Consider the following 18481-nt stretch of genomic DNA (forward strand, 5'->3'; position numbering starts at 1 on the left):
TTCCGAAATCCAAAAATTCCGTATATCCATCCATAGCCATCTGATGGAAACCCACTTTAATCAAACGACACATATTCACTCATGGACTGGCCGGTGGCCGGTGGCCGCTGAACCGAGTGCTATATGCATTACCCGTTTTATTCTTCACTTGTTTCGCACTTTCTTTCACTCACCAGTCACCACCTCTGAACTCTCTCTCTCATCTGTAAGTTCTTTAACCTTTTCCACCCCAATAAGCCAAAAAGCTTTACCATGCTACTATTTTTTTCTGCTTTCCTTTTCATGATTCGTTTTTTCATTCTCTGCATCGCTCTCGTTGATTGTTATGCTCCTTCTTTTCCTTTTTCTTGTTTCTCGATCTAATGCAACCTGAAAAAAAAAAAAAAAAGTAATCACCATTTTTCAGATATGCTATTTTTTAAGTTCCCGAGGTTTCTTTTTACTTGATGCTGTGTTTGTCAATTTCGGTCTTTATTCTTCAATAACTACGTCTAATTGAATCATTTTTTTCATGTGACTATATACCTCGTACACATAGATTCATAGGTCTTTTGGAATCAATACTTTTAAGAAACTGAGGTTGATTCTTCTTATTGTTTTTTTGATTGCAATGAATCAAACGTATAAGGTTGACTTGGTGGTTGGAAAGAGGTCTTAAGGGTGGAGGGAGAAGGGGAAAGATGTCCTGGGTTTGGATTCTCCAATAGTCCAATTGACATTTCTAACCAAATTAACAAACTAACGTTTGGTGTCAAAAAAAAAAGAGTCCTAATGATTTTGATTGATAGTGTCTTATTTTGTGTGTGTGATATTTTTTATGCTTATGTAGATAAGTCAACATGGCTCATCATGAAGATTCAAGTGCATGGAATTCGAGTAAACCTCACCCTAAGCTCAATGAAAGAATTCTGTCTTCTCTGTCACGGAGAACTGTTGCTGCTCACCCCTGGCACGACTTAGAGATTGGTAAACAGACCCCGATTGTTTTGGATTTTATTTTTTGGTCACTTTTAATTATAATGAAACATGGTTTATTTTTTCAAAGAAAAAACCTATTTTGTTTGTTTTCTCCTCAATGATGGAGGAGTTCCTCTTTAGTTTTTTCAATAAGACATCTTTCCACTGATGTAGCAATATTTGACTGAAAACTATCTAATGCTTTTGTGCACATGCAGGGCCAGGAGCTCCAGCAGTTTTCAACTGTGTAAGCTTTTACTCTATTGTAACTTAATCGCAAATCTTAGGAAAAACTTTATCAGAAGATATTTTGCAACATCATGGCCATCTTAGTTTTGGGGCTTATTTAATTTATTTCTGGCAATCCTTCAAATATTTAATCTTTGTAGTGAATGCAGCTAAAAAAAGTACTTTAGCTTTAACAAGGATACGATGGTAATGAAATCTTCATTTTATGACTTGAATTGAGGTTCTGCTTAAATAAGGAGAAATCACTAGCAGTCTGAAACTTCAAATCTTACATTTTGCCTTCATTGATTATTCCATTGAACTCTTGTTTCTAGGGAAATAAATCGATTTCAATGGCAGGTGGTTGAAATTGGCAAAGGAAGTAAGGTTAAGTATGAGCTGGACAAGACAAGTGGACTTATAAAGGTGTGGTTGCCATTTTCTTGCATTCCTCTTCTTCATTTCCTTATGCTTGATGTATTTGCAAAATATGAAAGACTTTCTTTTAATAGGATAGTATTCTCATTTACCATTTCGAAGTTTATGTCTGTACTGAAGCATAACTAACTCACTAACGAATGTGCTGATCAACCCAACTTAGGTTGATCGTATTCTTTACTCATCAGTAGTCTACCCACACAACTATGGTTTTATCCCAAGAACCATTTGTGAAGACAGTGATCCTATGGACGTGCTGGTTCTAATGCAGGTAGCAATGCTTAAAAAATTATTGTTTCTGATGTTGAACCGAAAATGTTTGTTTCCAGCCAAAATTTCAACTGTATTAAAATGTGAACTTTTATTCTGAGAAGGAACCCGTGCTTCCTGGTTCCTTCCTTCGTGCTCGTGCTATTGGACTAATGCCTATGATTGACCAGGTAAAAGTTCCCTCCTCCTTGCTTTCTGTTTTTCATTTGCATTGGGACAATGAAGAAGTGAGGGTCTATTCTGAAAAAATTTAAAAGGCTACCCATTAAATATTTTTAATTATTTATGATCAGTTAATTATTTGCTCCTCTCCTAGTGGTAGTGTATTGAACATCAAAGTCTATTGAATTGATAAAAAACATTGCCCTACCTTGTTAGTTGATATGACATGCTGAAATTTGTCACCATTAACCTTTGAAACCCTAGTCCAATTTTAGCTTGGACAGTGTTATGATTGAGATGGAGGTTCATTTCTTGGGAGCAATGAAATAAAATTGAAGGTTGCGAGGGACATTGTTAAATGTATGTCAACACCCTTATAAGGATCTGACTGCAACTTCTGTTCACTTTATATTTCACTTGGCTTTCAACATTGCATAATTCGAATAATTTTGTCACCACTTAAAGTACAAATTTGGAGAAAAATTATATTTTCTAACAAATTCTGCTACAGGGTGAGAGGGATGACAAGATCATAGCAGTTTGTGCTGATGACCCTGAGTTCCGCCATTACACAGACATCAAGGAGCTTCCTCCACATCGGCTTGCTGAAATCAGAAGATTCTTTGAGGACTGTATCCTGTTATTTGCACTTATACATAAACCACATGCATCTCTGTACGAGTTATTGACAATTAATGATTAGTTTCTTTTACAATAAAGCCTATAGAACGTTTGGGCCAATATAAAAACTTTTACTTTTACTTTCACATTTTCTATCTCGTAACATGTAGGGCTAATGTCTAATGGATTACCAAATACCAAATACACTCCAAGTCCCTCGTAGGTTTTGGTGACCATTTAAATAACTTTCTTCTATCAATGCTATCAATGCCACATCCCCTGGTTTCAGTGGTTTGCTGCATGTTTCCTTAGCTTGTCACACTAGACAAGAAGAATGAGAACAAAATAGTTGATGTTGAAGACTTTCTACCAGCTGAAGCTGCCATTGATGCCATCAAGTACTCCATGTAAGCTATTTTCCTTTACCGTGACTCAAATTGTGTCTATTTTTGGATTCTTGGCACTAATTTGAATGATTAATTTATTTTTCTTACATGGATGTTTCCTTTTGCAGGGACTTGTATGCTGCTTACATAGTTGAGAGCTTAAGGCACTAACTTCTTTAGAAACTGAATAGCCAATTCCAATTATGTAAAATGTGAATGAAACTCCATAAACATTCTGATTTCCGTGCCGTTCTGTTATGGCACTACTGCTGCCTCGGTTCTTGACACAACAGTGTCAAAAACTTTCTGCTTTGGGATGCGGCTGTACTGCTACTCAATAATGAGTTCATTTCTAGTATTGAAGAGTCCTTTGTTTGGTATTGGAGAAATGGTAACACATGAATGAATTTTCAGTTAAGCAAATTCCTCCAGTTTTACTTTTGATAAAGTTACAAATAATAGTTTGTGTTTTTCCTTAAATTTGACATGAAAAGATAGAGACTTGGATTGAGTACGTGTGTAATAGTCGTATCACATTAGTTTTAACTTAAAACTCAGTTTGGTTTAGATTTTGAAAAGAAAAAAAATTAAAAGTTTAATTTACATTTATTTTGGAAATAGTATTTTAAAGTAAAATTGTTTTGAAATGTAAATATACATATGTTAAAAATTTACTGGAATTCATACTTAGAAACATTTTCAGGTTGGAAAAGTTTAAATTAACTTGCCATAGAATATGAATATACATACATATGTTTATATACAATTTTTTTTCTGGCCATAGTTTTCATTCATAATATTTATTTAAATACAAAACAAATTAATTCATCAACATTTCTCAGCTCCTACACCGACTTACCAACAACTTGGGACTTTTATAAGCTTTTATATTTTGATTTTTTATCACACAAATATCCATTTATTTAATTATTTACTTGGTTATAGGAGTTAGGAGTATTTGTAACGTGTCCCTTCCTATTATATCAACTTGACCAAAAGTAAATTCGAATATCCTTTTTTAAAAAAAATCAAATTTTAATATCTTTAAATTATAGAAATATTCAATTGTGTTTGGTTTATCAGTTTAAGAACGAGTTTAAATTATATTTTCGACTATTTCAACATAAGTTAACATAAACTATTGCAAGTATACCTTTTTTATAATTGCATACAACCATTTGCAATTATGAAATGTTAAGATGTGGTCCTATTATAAATGTCACGATATAAGGACATATTTCATCTTAAATTTTGTCTTTTTTATATTATTTAATAATAACAACATTGAAATTAAAACTTAAACCCTCAAATATACTATCAAAGCCGTGTCCTAATTTTTGGTGTGAATCCTATTATCCTAAAAATTGTCGTATATTATATTTAAAAATCAATTATTTTCATATTGCTTTGTTAACTAATTATTTAATTGAAAAAATCATGCCAATAACACTTGCCTTTTAACAACACCATTATTTGTTTCAAAAATGCCGTTTTTTTGTTCTAACAACACTTGTTATTTTTTATTAAAAGAAAATGAAAGGAAGCCAGTAGCATGGGGCTATGCAGCTTCTTTTTATAATTTTTAAATAAAATACCATTCTCATACAAGGTAAAAAAAAAATAAAAATGCTCAGGGGTGGTAAATCTAATTTCTAAATCTAAGCCTTTTTTAACAGAAAGAAGTATTCTGGTTTATATAAAATGAATGTAAATTGTAAAATGATTTCCAAAATTGAGCAGTGTTGTAATTGAAGAGGGAACTAGATTAGGTGGCGAGTGAAGAGAAGATCGGTGAAGGAGTGAGGTAGCAACAGCACTGCCACTGCCACTACCAATAGCAGAATGGGAACCTTGGGCAGAGCTTTCTACGCCGTCGGATTTTGGATCCGCGAGACCGGCCAAGCCATCGATCGCCTCGGCTCTCGTCTCCAAGGCAACTACCTCTTTCAAGAACAGCGTAAGTTTTACCTTCACTTCTCCATTTCCATTTTATTAGGGTTTCATTCCAAACTCCATTAATTCTTATTTCGATTCGATTTTTTTTCAGTATCTAGGCATCGACCTCTGATGAATCTGTTCGACAAAGCTCCCTCGGTTCACAGGGATGCATTTGTGGCCCCCAGTGCCTCCCTCCTCGGCGATGTCCACGTTGGCCCAGCTTCCTCCATTTGGTATGGATGCGTTCTCAGAGGTAAACCCCCACCGCCACCGCAGCTGTTTCCAATTAGTTATTTTCATTGACCTAGGGTTTGTTTGGTTCATCTGAGATTAGCCTCACTGGGAATGTGAAAGTGGTTTTGAAATGAATCTCTAATTTGCACTTGTTTGGTACAACAACCGAAATGTGGAACGATTTTAAGTGAAAATTAGGTTCTAAAGAGTAAAATGTGGAACAATTAGTTTCTCTAATTTAGAGACTTGCCCTATCAGGGTACACTATCAGTGTTTGTCATCCAAAGAGTAAGTGTGTCTGATGAGACGGTGGCAAATTTTATGCTTTAACTGAAATGTTAAATCTTTGACTAAGACTTCTAATATGTGCTTTTTCCGTAAATGTATGAGTGTAACTCTGATATATCTGCACACTCACCTTAAATAATGGAATTAGTAATCCATTGTTTACTAAGGGTATGTTTGGATCCACGCTTGGATGACTTCAACTTGAGTTTAGGATTGGTCAAACATAATTTTCTCATTTAACAGGATGTTTGGCTTTGTGTTGGAAACATGATTCCACGTTTTAGACTTGAGTCTCATTGATTTCATTAATAATAGCTTTTTCATCAACACTAATGTGAGTCATGATATTTGTTCCATGTATGATGTATCCCTCCAAGTTTGTGGTTCCAAATCCTATGCGGCAGCATCCATTTTATAGTTTACTACTCCCTCCATCCCTAATTATTAAGATCCTTTTCAAAAATTTGTTTCTCTTTTTTATAAGACCCTTTTCTAATTTTTAAATACATTAATTATTTTTTTTCTTACACACTCTTACTTAATTATTCTCTCTCCAAATATTAATGAAAAAGAAGTGGATAGAGAGAGAATAAAATGGTAATTTTTGAATGATAGTATAAATAATTAACAAATTTAATGCAATAACTACTTTTCTTAAGGGGCATGAATTAATTGAAAGGGTTTTATAATTAGGGAAGGAGGGAGTATAAGAGAAAGGCCAGAAAAGTCAGGTCCCTTCAATTCCACCTAGAAAAACTAAAAGACAGAGATAATAATGATAAATTTGAAGTGACAAAAGAGACACTTATGCACCACACTCCAAAGACAGCTACCATTACTATTCTTGAATTTTTTTTTGTTATTGTATCAATATTTTGAATATTAACATAAAAATAATAGTTGAAGATTAGCTGAAGCTTTGTTTCCTGTCAACGTTAACACATTTTCTCTTTGTTGTAGTTGTATGTCAAAGTTGTGTTGCAGTCTGAATTATTTCTCTTATTTGTATCTTCTCATTTGCTACTTTGTATTTCATTGTTATGCATTTTATCAAGGTTATGCATTTTATTTCAAAATAATGAATTACAATACAAGATGTCTACATAATATATATATATAGATGCACATTAAAACCTATTTTTGGCAATTATTCACCCAAAATCAATTTGATGGCAAGTTTCCAAACAATATTTTGTATCAAAATCAATTTCTAATATATTGTATCTAAACAAAAATCATGTTACTTCAGGCTCATGTTTACTTAGAATTAATTCAATAAAATCATGTTGATTCAAAATTAACTATACAAATGCATATCCATACACACTATGCATTTTCTTTTTCTTTGGGTAACATAGGAAGGACCACATATTTGTTACCTATTTCCTTCACTTTTCATTGCTTCAACTCACAATCCATGGAATGTGAAAGGTCAACTGTTGTACCTCTCTTATTGCTATGCTGTATGCATGTACTCATTATCATTTTATATGCATATTGATCACTCAATATCTCGGGGTTGAGAACTGATATATCCCATCTTCCTCTTTCTGATATTTGCACTTCTCTTGCTGTTTTCTACCTTTAACTAAACAATATTCTTTGTGTGAAGGTGATGTTAACAGCATTACTATTGGATCTGGAACTAATATACAAGACAATTCTCTTGTTCATGTTGCCAAGTCTAATTTAAGTGGAAAAGTCTTGCCAACTATCATTGGAGATAATGTCACTGTAGGTGAGTGAAAGTGATGAATTATCATTTTTGTGAGTGACTTAAGCATTTTTTTAGTGCAACTCTATCTAAGGTTTGGACACTGTGATTTTAGGTCATAGTGCTGTGTTACAAGGATGTACTGTTGAGGATGAGGCATTTATTGGCATGGGTGCAACCTTGCTTGATGGTGTATATGTTGAGAAACATGCCATGGTTGCTGCTGGAGCTCTTGTCAGGCAGAATACAAGGATCCCTTATGGAGAGGTTTGTATGAACCTTTTGTTTTCCTTTGGAGAGAATGGGAAAGCACTTTGTTCTGCTGTCTCTCTCTGTCTTGAAAATTGAAATTAAATGAAGTTTCACATGTTATTATTTGTTAGAATTATCAATGGATGTTGTCATAGCAATCGGGCCTAAATTAAAGTGAATGGCTCAAGATGTGTTCATGTTATTTATTTACATCAGGCATGGGATTATCATTGTATCTTTGATATAAACTGAATGATTGCTTTTAATTGCAGGTTTGGGGAGGTAATCCGGCAAGGTTCTTGAGAAAGCTCACAGAAGATGAAATGACCTTCTTCTCACAATCTGCCTTAAATTATTCTAATTTGGCTCAGGCTCATTCTGCTGAAAATGCAAAAGGACTCGATGAGACTGAATTTGTAAAGGTTCTTCACAAGAAATTTGCTCGTCATGGTGACGAATATCATTCAGTGCTAGGTGGTGTTCAAGAAACTCCTACAGAGCTTAAATCTTCAGATAATGTTTTGCTAGACAAAGTTCCCAAGGCTTAGTTTTTATTCCTTCTTTTATAGTGTCTTTATGTGCGATTTTCCAGAGAATGGCTGCTTTTGTTTCCTGTAAGTTTGGAGAGCTCACACTGTTATCTCTAATATCAACACATGCTGCACGAGTTGGCATGTGGCTTTGCTCACTGTGCCCAATAAGAAGCCTTACTTTTTGTTTCTTGATAATGACTACAATGGAACAGTTTGGTATAGTTCAGTCATCCAGGGACACACATCTACAGTTTTACAGCACTGTAGTTGGGCATGTATTTTAAAATAAAGAATGTCAATTCAGATGTGCCGGTTGAACCTGTATTTTCATGGATTATGATATTTCTTTTCTTCGCCCCATGCCAGCTATACCTCTGCTGTCTAGGATGTTAATCACCACTGTTTTCCCCTTCTATTGGTTCAAAGGAGAGAAGAGTGGTTATGTTATTTTTGAATTGAAACTTCAATCTCAATATAGTATTTTCATGGTTTTGTTAACATTAGCTGTTAAGGCTGTTTTTAAGTCATTAAAAGTATATTTTTATTGGAAAGGTGTTCATTATACTTTTATATTTTTAATAAAAACTTTCAATTTTTAACAATTTAAGATTAGTCTTAATTATTTTTTTAAAAAGTTGATTATTCTTAATTATTATTGTTTAAAATTTGATAATTTTATGATGCATGGCTTTATTATTACAAATACATGGTTTTATTATTATTACAAATATAAATTAAAATACATGTTTTACTTCTTTTTTTTAGAGGATAATACATTGTTTATTCATAGAGAAAAAGGGTTATAACATGGTTTTTAGAGGATAATAAATTGATTAAAACTACATGTAATGAAATAGTTTCTGGCGTAGCTTATTGGAATTAAAAGTTTCATTCCAATGCTGGGAATCGAACCCGGTCTCCTGCTAAAAACCAGATATCCAGCTCTGACATTGAAATATACTTGATATGCAGTCCTGCTTTTGCAAAATAAATTCAATACTTTTTTTAAGACAATTTCACTACTTTAAAACTATTTTGATTGTAATATTTCGTTAGCATGCATGCTTAATATATGCTATAGTGTTGCGCAAAACAAGATCTTTGAATAATGCATGAGTTGCTATTTGCTAAGGCATTGACTTAATTTTAGCATTATGAAAGAAACAAATTGATCAGTAAGGGCAAGGAAAACGAGGCCATGAGCTTTGCTAGACGTGACTCAATAGTGAATATAAAGTGGCGAACACAAGGGTCCCCCATTATCTCCTTTTTTAGGTTTTGGCAACTGGTATGAGGCTTGTACAAGGGTCTATATTTGTTTTCTTGATTTCAAATCTTCTCAACAGTACTAACAGCAAAGATAAGGAGCAAAAAAACTCGTTGGAATGAATTGGTTCACCAAGGAAAAGCAATTAAACCATTTGAACATTAACTTTTTTCTTTCACACACTAAATAACATCTTCAAATCTGAGTAGCAAGAAACAACTTTGCATATGGATGATGGTGGGTACACGAGAACAAGTTTCCCAATTGAAGCTAAGGAATAAGCTTTTTTTCTAGGGTCAATGTTTAGATTTCAAGTCCATGACTAATATTATTATGAGCTACGATTTTGTTGTGAGTAAATAATCTGTTTAATGCCTGATTTAACTATCCATTAGTTGACAATTTAGTTATATTTTTTAAATAATCAATTTAGTTTATAAATATGTAAATGCTGTGAAAATTTCATTTTAAATGTTCAAAAGTTAGTGTACGTACACATCATTATATACTATTTTAACTTAGTATTTAAGATGAAGTAAAAAAAATTCCTATGTCTATTTTTTAATGTGTTAATATATACAAAAATAAATTTATTTTCATAATTACAGATTAAAAATTATTTTAATTCAAAATTTCAAATACTATTTATTATTTAAATAAAAATTTTAATATTTCAAAATCAATTATATCGATCAATACGTATACAAACAAGGAAAAAGTTGATTGAGACATTTACCCCCACACACCGTACAAAGTCCAAACAAACAAATCCAACTTCAATTATATAACATAGGATAGGACGGTAGCGGAGTGTGTGCATCAGCATCACCTTTGTTTTGTCTGCATGTTTTTAATATTAAATAAAATAAATGGGCATGGATCTCGCTTCATTTTCTTTCTAGCAAACATAGGTTTCCCAAGATTCCAACCTACATCTAGAACTACAAACATTGGTAAATTGTATTATACATCTTTTAAAAATTTGTAAGATAAAGAGAGATAAAAAAATATGTAATGTATAAGTTTCTAAGCACTCTTTTAAGTACGGACATTTTTCTTTGCCTTAAAACTGTCAAGTCCTCTCCCTAAATTTTAAGAATAAAAAATAAAAACATGTAATGAAATAATTAATAAGATAGAAATTATTTTTAAAAAATTAATATTATAAAGTTGTAATAAATAATGTAACCTTTTTATTGCTTTCTTCTATTCTTATTTTTTGTTGTTGTCCAACTTTTTTGTCCATACTATTTATACATGTCCTACTTTTTCAGTGTATTTTAAAGATTTTTTATCATAGATAAATGATTTATAATTGGATTTTTTTTTTATAGAAATAACACTTTTTCAAAGATATCATTCATTATTAGTTAACAATTATTAAATATCACAACATTTTCTGAATCTCACATCATACATATTTATTAAGTTTCTCTCAACATTTTATAATTTTCAACCATATAAAATTTATAAGTTTTAACTAATAATAAACTCTTAAATATTTTTAAAATGTACCTTCTAATAGTAGTATTTTTCCTAATACACAATTTTTTATTCGTTTTATTTTTTAAGAAATATAAAATTAAAATTGTAATTTAAAAAAATATGTTACTAATATTTTTTAATTGGTAATGACATTGCACCGGTTTACAACTCATTATAATTTTTTTTAATAAGAATTGAATATACATCGACTATATCCATTTGTAAAAAAAAAACATTAATTATCATAACTATAAAATATAAATATTAACAAAACAAACTTACCGGTATAATGTATTATTATTTATTTATTCTTTTAATAAATCACAGAACTATATTCCAAGACCGTTGTAATAAAAGAAATCTATTCTAAGACCGTTATCGTCATTTCACGCTTCAACTTTATGTTTTTAATATTGGAATTTTCACTTTCTCTTTCGTCGTCCCCCTCTGTTCTCGAAACAGTCTCTGCACACTACACTGAACTCCATTCACAGAGAAAGAAAAAGAAAAAGCAGAAGCATAAAGAAGAAGAAGAGAAGAGAGAAATGGCGCATGCTCGGCAACAGAACGAGGCTGGCTTCACGCTCTCCAGCAAGATCAACAACAATGGTAGTAAGAGCATATACGACGACGTTTACGGAGGTCCACCCAAGTTCGGCGTTTCGAGCCTCTCCCCTCGTTTCGAAGACTACGGTGAGATTTTTGGAAGCTTCCACACCCCACGCGCCTCTTCCATTCCGCTCCTCGATCTTCCCGCCGTCCACGACGCCGATGCCTTCTTCGATCCCCGAAGCCAGGCTTTCAACTACACCGAAGTTTTCGGCGCTTTAGATTTTGCAGTTCCGTACGAGAATTTGTTTCGCCACCACACTGCTCTCGACGGTGCCTCCGAAGAAGAAGCCTGGTAATGCCAATGCTACTATCACTGTTGAAGTTACTTAGCTCACAGTTCGTGATCCCTTCCCATGTTGCCTTTTCTTTTCTGTGAGACGTAGTGTAGAGGATTGGAAGCTGTGTTGCTTGCTGTTTTTGATGTTTGACACAATTAGAGTGAATTAATGACTTTGATTGAGGGAAATTGTGGCATGTGGCTAGGGATGGGGCATTATTGTGAACTTGTGATTCAATTTAATGAATTTTTGGGCGTGGAAAATTACTTCGTCTGTGATGAAATTGGGGCCGCTTTGTTTTTTAGGATTTTGATCTTTAGTCGTTTTCGTTTTTTCATAAAACAGGATTGGGATTTGGAAGTTTAGGGTATTGTAGAATGTAGATTAACTATTGAAGTAGTGAACTATCTATTTGGAGTTTTTTTTTTTTTTGGTGAAAGAAATATTTGGAGTTTGATTAATGTAGTATGCACACTCCCTGGTACCAATCTGTTATTCCACGTGTTATGCTTTGAGGTATTTTTGTACGTATTGTAAAAATTGCTCAATTGCATTCAATGCAAATATAATTCTGCAATATAATGACGATCTTTCATCATCTACAGGAGTCTTGCAGAAACGGACTCATTCTCTGGAGAGTCAGATCAATCTGCAAACAATCAAAGCATGTCGAATGGATATCTTTTCCATTCTGTTGACGGTAATGCAGGGTTCAATGTTTTGTATCATAATAAGGCCAATGGTACAAGCAATGAATGTAAGTCAAAGGGGAAAACTCACATGACTCGGCTGCATGCTGTTCCTGGTTTCAGTCGAGTATATGATGAAACCACTCAATTGCATCAGACTGATCCATCCTTTCAGGATGCTGACGTTATTGATGTTGATATGGAATTTAGTGCAGACAAAGTGGAGGGAAACCGCCCAAGGAAAACAATAGCACATCTGCGCAAATTTACCACTGGGGAACAAACTTTTGATAGTGATCTAAATATTCAAAATGGAGGCAGCAGAAAGGATTCTCATTCCAGGGAGATGTTCATAACTGTGTCTGACATCAACCTCAGAAGTATGCCCTCTCAAGTGCCTCCCCCATGTCGTCCACCACCTCCTGCGCTGGATGCAAAAAAGCGGAGCATGTCTGGATTTCATTCAAACAGCAGGCTGGTTGTTTCTGAAGAGACACCAGGTGCTGGTTCACCACCTTTCTTTAATGTGGAGGATCATATGAATTCATCTGCTACAGCTTCTGCTGATGCTATGAAAGAAGCAATGCTTAGAGCAGAAGCAAAACTTAGGAGTGCCAAAGAATTAAAAGAGAGAAAGAAAGGGGATTGTGAAAGCCATTCAAAATCAAGTTATGATGCAAAAATTAATGAAGCAAAGATGTGTAAGGATATAACTAGATTAAGTAGTTTGAATGATCATACATTGCAGGGAAGACATTCAAAAACAAAACTATCTGTCACAGATTACAGGCAGAAACTTAAGAAAGCTTCCCCAGAAACTCTGGACAATTTAGAAGGGAAAAGAGTTTTAAACATGTTTGAGGAAAAGGACAAGATAGAATCCAGGTCATCTCAAGAATCTGATAGAAGTTCAGTTGGGACATGGAAAGATGAGTCTGAATTTTTTGAATTGGTGGGAATCGAAGAATCGAGAAGGGTAACTCAACCCACAAAGCAGATTAAGGATTTGGTGCAAGGTACTGAAACCCAAAAAGTGGAAAGAGAAGCATCTAATGTGCAAGAAAAGCATAAACAAGTAAAAGCAACTGCAGAAAATTACCAGGGGGAGGCGTACGAGAAAAAATATAAAGCAGCAAAACAGGCTTGTGAACATGATGAAAACATTATGAAATCTGAAGCATCTAATGGTAAACAGAGGCAGAGAGAGCAAATGAAAAAGGAAAAAATGGCCAAAGTATTTGAGGTGGAAGACAATGAGAAGAGTATAAAAATAGCCCACCAGCATGGAAAAACTGAAAAGAAAGTAACTGAAGCTGACCAATCTGGAATCATAGAAGACGTGTGTGAAATGGGACACGGAGAGCATAAACAAGTGGAAATCCAGAAACCCAAAGAAGTAGATAGACAAACACCAAATGAAGTTCAGCTGACCATGGGGCTTAGGGAAAATGAGAAGAAATTCAAAGAGGTTGAAAAGCAACAGCAGAGTGTGCAAAGGCATAAGCAATCTGAGAAAATCAAAGAAAATGGAAAAACAGAAAGAGAAGCTTTTGCTCTAGAACAGACTGAGCATGGGGAAAAGCTGAAAGGTTCTGTGGAGCCAGAAGATATGGATGAAAAATCAAATGTGGCTTTTGAACCGTATTACACAGAGGAAAAAGAGGTCTGCAAAAGAGAAAATGAAATGAAATTAAAACTAGGTAAACAGATTCAGATCAAAAAGGGACTGAAAGAAGCTCATGAAAGAGTAGAAATTGGGAAAAGCCCCAAAAGTTCTTCTGAAAATGAAGAAAGTGATGATGGCCTAATACCTGCTTTCAGGTGGAATGGGAATCAAAAGCAACTTAAAGAAGACTTTGAACTCGAAGTAAATGAGATAAGGCTGAAAGAGGCTTCCAAGCTGAGGGAAAATGAGGCATATGGAAGCGATCAAAATAGAAAGAAATTTAAAGATGTTTATGGAGAAGGAAATAGACTTCAAGAAGCAGGTGACAACAAAGGGATTCAGAAAGTTATGAATCAAACCCCAATGCAAGAACAGATTAATGGGATGTTGAATGAGGCTCAAAGGAAAAAAGTCACTGAGGGAACATCAAGCCAAACATTAGCAATGGAAGGAAGTGTAGATGTATCAAATGAGAATAGTCACCTGGAGCAATCTGAGAATATGGAGCAAGATGTAGGTGGAATGGAAAAAGATAAGGGATTGAACAAAGCTTTTGTCATGGAGAGGAATGAAGAAGAGGGAAACATGAAGAATGCTAAAGCAACTGATGAGACCGAGGAAATTGAGAGTGAAGAAGATCTTGCAGCTCAATCAACCTCCATTCATGAAGAATTTATTGGAAAACTGAAGGTATCTAAAAAATCTGTTGCTGACCAAGATATTGGAAAGATGAGAGCAGAATGTGAAGTTGGGGAAAAGAAATTGAAAGAGATAGGGGTGGAAAATCAACTGGCTAATGAAAAAATCAGAGCACCTGAAATGACTGCAGGAGATGCAGAGCATTTAGGTACCCAATCAGAAAAGGAGGGAGACACAGTGACAAAGGCTGATAACAGAGGCACAGAAGCAACTGGACCTGTTACAGTACAGGAGACTGTAAATGTCCAGAAAACTGCCCAGTGGTTTCATGTTGGTCAATCCACAGAAAGCAAAGCAAAGAGTACTAATGAAACTTCTTCTATGGTGAAAAATGCTGAAAGGATGGGAAGAGAGTCAGAAAAGGATCTTACACAGACAGAAGAGGAGGGGGATAGAGAAAGAGAACGAGAAAAAGACGTTGAGAAAGCCATGCTGGAGGCTGAGAGGGAAAGGGAAAGACAAAAGGATAGGATGGCAGTTGATAGAGCAACTTTTGAGGCTCGCGATAGGGCATATGCTGAAGCTTGTGAAAGGGCTGCATTTGAAAGAGCAACTGTGGAAGTACGGTACAAGGCACTGGCTGAGGCCAGGGAAAGACTTGAGAAGGCATGCACTGAGGCCAGGGATAAGTCAAACATTGATAAAGAAACTATAGAGGCAAGATTGAAAGCAGAGCGTGCTGCAGTAGAAAGAGCAACTGCAGAGGCTCAAGACCAAGCCATGGAAAAATTAAAGAATGAAAGGACTGCATTTGAGTCCAGAGAACAGTTAGAGAGATCTGTATCTGACAAGTTTTGTAGAAGACAAGACTCTTCATCCTCCGTGAGTATCTTTTTAAATCTGCTATTGATAAATTTTTGACATTTTTCAATAAATTTCTAATGAATTAAATGACAGGATATGCTGGATCCACAGTTTCAGAACTTAAGCTCTTCCACAGGTTCCAGACATCCATATTCACTTTATGGTGGTATGTAAAATTCTACTCCCCTGCAATGCTTTAGTATGTACTCTCGTTCAACATTTTACTACATCCTGCTATATAATCTTAACTAAATCTTGTACTTTGTTTGAAGCTGCCTCTTTTTCTGAGAGATCAGAAAGAGAAGGTGAATCAGCTCAGAGGTGTAGAGCTAGACTGGAGAGGCATCGCCGAACAGCTGAGCGTGCAGTAAGATCTTCAATCTTTTGATACTCGTATATAAATGCACATAGACAGTAACATAGTGATGAATTTTCTGGAAATTTCAGGCGAAAGCTTTGGCAGAAAAGAACATGCGTGACCTTCTAGCTCAGAAAGAACAGGCTGAAAGAAATGTAAGTACTCATTCATATAATTTTTCTGTGTATAAATTGGTGTTTCTGTGTTTCATTGATTACTCAAGTCTGGTGCTGTTTGCAGAGGCTATCCGAGACTCTGGATGCTGAAGTAAGGAGATGGTCAGGTGGAAAAGAAGGAAACTTGCGTGCCTTACTTTCTACCTTGCAATATGTAAGTGAAAATATTCTGAACTAGGCTTATGCTGCTTCTATCTCCTCTTACTCCCAACTTCTCTTTGATACATTAGTAATACGCAATAGGGTGTGGCATGTTTAGGTCAAGGAGATGAGTCTCAAATAAACGAGAAATGTATGTATTGGCATGCTTGATCACAATGTTTTTGACTTCCTGCAATTTGAGACCTTTTGAGTTAGGATGAGCATCCATCCAGTCTAATCTAGACTGATAGTTTTGAAGTTGCAGAGATTATGCTCTGTCTATATGGAATTTTTAACTTTTCGACCTTATCAGATCCTTGGGCCTGATTCTGGGTGGCAACTAATCCCATTGACCGAGGTCATTACTTCTGCTGCTGTGAAAAAAGCTTACAGGAAGGCCACCCTGTGTGTTCATCCTGACAAATTACAGCAACGTGGAGCAAGTATTCAACACAAATACATATGTGAAAAGGTTTTCGATCTTTTGAAGGTATGTAATGCATGCTATTGCTATCTTTCACTTAGTTGGTTTTGTTCATTTTTTATTTTGCTGCAAAAAAAATGTCCTATACCTAGTATGGATAAGGAATAGAAAGTTGTTCCTGGTTGACTAAGTGGATACTGGATAGCCGGAAGGTAAAATATTTAGATTGACCACTTTACACAGTACAACAAAAACATGAGAAGACGAAAAATGAAATGCACTTGAATTCACTTTTGGTTGACAATGATTTGCAACCCTGATTCTCTTAATTCTTGTTTATGTGCTTTGAAAGTAGGCGTTTTCCATTAGAAATGTAATAAAACTATTTATGAGCATTTATGTAACCGTGTTAGGTTTCTTGATAATTATTCATCGACATATACAACCAAACATCATTTGATGAGTTCACCTTGCAGTTTATGTTTTTGCCTTTTGGTATAGTTGGTCATTGTCAATGTACAATCTCACGTCATGACAATGCTTTGTAGTTTGATAAAGCTTCATATACTTCATTAATTATTATACTTTACGTACTTCAGGAAGCTTGGAACAAATTCAACTCAGAGGAGCGGTAACATGCCTGGCAGCCAAGGTCTGTTTTTTTCTCCCTCCCTGTCTCTTGCAAGTGTGTATAGAAGCTTCTTCACCTTGGCCGGGTAATTCCTTCCCAAAGTCCACAGTCCAAACTTCCAAAACCTTTGTAATTATTTTGTCATAGTGTATGTTCTGTTGTAATAGTCTCATAAGTATTTGTATGTATGAAGAAAATTTCTGCCCATGGTATAGCAAGAAATTAAGAAATTCAAAAGTAAATAGATATAAAGCAGGAGGCTAAGACTGGCTTTCTGTTAGCAAAATTGGAAATTTTTGTTACAATAACTTGTTGATCAATTTTAAGAATAAAAGGACCAAGAAACTGAACAAATTAGCTGGGTGCTGTCAAAGCAAACGTTTAGCAAGAAAATATATTAGATCATACATTAACCTACTTGACCATTGTTTTAGTGGTGCAACATTTGCTGCTGTTCATGGTATTATATATCTTATATAAACATCGTTAATTGTTAAAATTGCAGTCAAATGTAGTTCCATGATCCATCCAGGTTTAATCGATTTCATTTGAAGATGTTACTGACCTCATGCTAATTTAACTACTTAAATTCAAGGGTGTTAGTATAGCTTGTATCAGGTTAGGTTGAAACTTTATTGTTATTATTGTACAAAGAAAATACTTTTTAAAATTTATTTATTTAAAATATTAGTTTTCTTACTTTTTCTGTCCTCTCGTTTCCCTACCTTTTCCTGTTTTTCTCTGACGAAGCATAAAACAAATGGAATTCGTCCTACTATTTCCATTACGAATTGTTTGACTATCGATTTTGTGACTCCACTGGGACATAGAAGCTCAAAATTAAAGTGTCACAACAGTCAGAAAATAATAAAAAACTAATACTCAAGTCTCACCCCCACCCAAAAAATAAGGTCATTTTTTATATTATAAAATTTTATTATTAATTGAATTAGTGTTAATTTTTCTTTTTAAAATTAACCAACAATATACACGTGAATAATATAAATACAAGACTAAATTAAATTTTCATGCTCAAATTATATTACAATAGATAAATAATTAAAAGGAATACATAACTATTTTTTTGGAGAACTACACATTTGTTAACTAACATCAATTTCAATTATTAAAATGCATCCTTCCTATATTTTTTTTCCTTTTTATTTATTTATTTTGGTTTTGGGAAAGCATTTGACCCATGTTAAATTTAATAAAAATGTAAATTTAATA

General features: G+C 34.3%; 3 protein-coding genes across 4 annotated transcripts; all 3 read left to right on the top strand.

Moving 5' to 3' along the window:
• Nucleotides 1-54: 54 nt before the first annotated feature.
• Nucleotides 55-3485, top strand: LOC114377604 (soluble inorganic pyrophosphatase 1-like). 2 transcript variants are annotated; one of them, XM_028336198.1, is made up of 9 exons: nucleotides 55-205; nucleotides 830-966; nucleotides 1176-1204; nucleotides 1546-1611; nucleotides 1787-1894; nucleotides 1998-2063; nucleotides 2567-2687; nucleotides 3002-3083; nucleotides 3191-3485. In XM_028336198.1, the coding sequence occupies exons 2-9, from the start codon at nucleotides 840-842 to the stop codon at nucleotides 3231-3233; spliced, it is 642 nt and encodes a 213-aa protein (XP_028191999.1). In that variant the 5' UTR covers nucleotides 55-205; nucleotides 830-839; the 3' UTR covers nucleotides 3234-3485. The 2 variants fall into 2 exon arrangements, with proteins under 2 accessions (XP_028191999.1, XP_028192000.1); XM_028336199.1 differs by lacking the exon at nucleotides 55-205 and adding an exon at nucleotides 295-388.
• A 1262-nt stretch (nucleotides 3486-4747) lies between these two features.
• LOC114377018 (gamma carbonic anhydrase 1, mitochondrial-like) lies at nucleotides 4748-8434 on the top strand. Its single transcript, XM_028335383.1, has 5 exons — nucleotides 4748-5019; nucleotides 5110-5253; nucleotides 7135-7260; nucleotides 7352-7503; nucleotides 7761-8434. Exons 1-5 carry the CDS (start codon nucleotides 4905-4907, stop codon nucleotides 8034-8036), a joined length of 813 nt encoding a protein of 270 aa, XP_028191184.1. The 5' UTR covers nucleotides 4748-4904; the 3' UTR covers nucleotides 8037-8434.
• Nucleotides 8435-11182: 2748 nt separating this feature from the next.
• LOC114376761 (auxilin-like protein 1) lies at nucleotides 11183-17605 on the top strand. The gene is made up of 8 exons (XM_028335022.1): nucleotides 11183-11677; nucleotides 12269-15539; nucleotides 15615-15687; nucleotides 15794-15888; nucleotides 15969-16034; nucleotides 16120-16209; nucleotides 16510-16686; nucleotides 17220-17605. The coding sequence occupies exons 1-8, from the start codon at nucleotides 11319-11321 to the stop codon at nucleotides 17253-17255; spliced, it is 4167 nt and encodes a 1388-aa protein (XP_028190823.1). The 5' UTR covers nucleotides 11183-11318; the 3' UTR covers nucleotides 17256-17605.
• Nucleotides 17606-18481: the final 876 nt, after the last annotated feature.

The sequence above is a fragment of the Glycine soja genome, chromosome 11 (genome assembly GCF_004193775.1).
Source record: "Glycine soja cultivar W05 chromosome 11, ASM419377v2, whole genome shotgun sequence".
Classification (NCBI taxonomy): Eukaryota; Viridiplantae; Streptophyta; class Magnoliopsida; order Fabales; family Fabaceae; genus Glycine; species Glycine soja.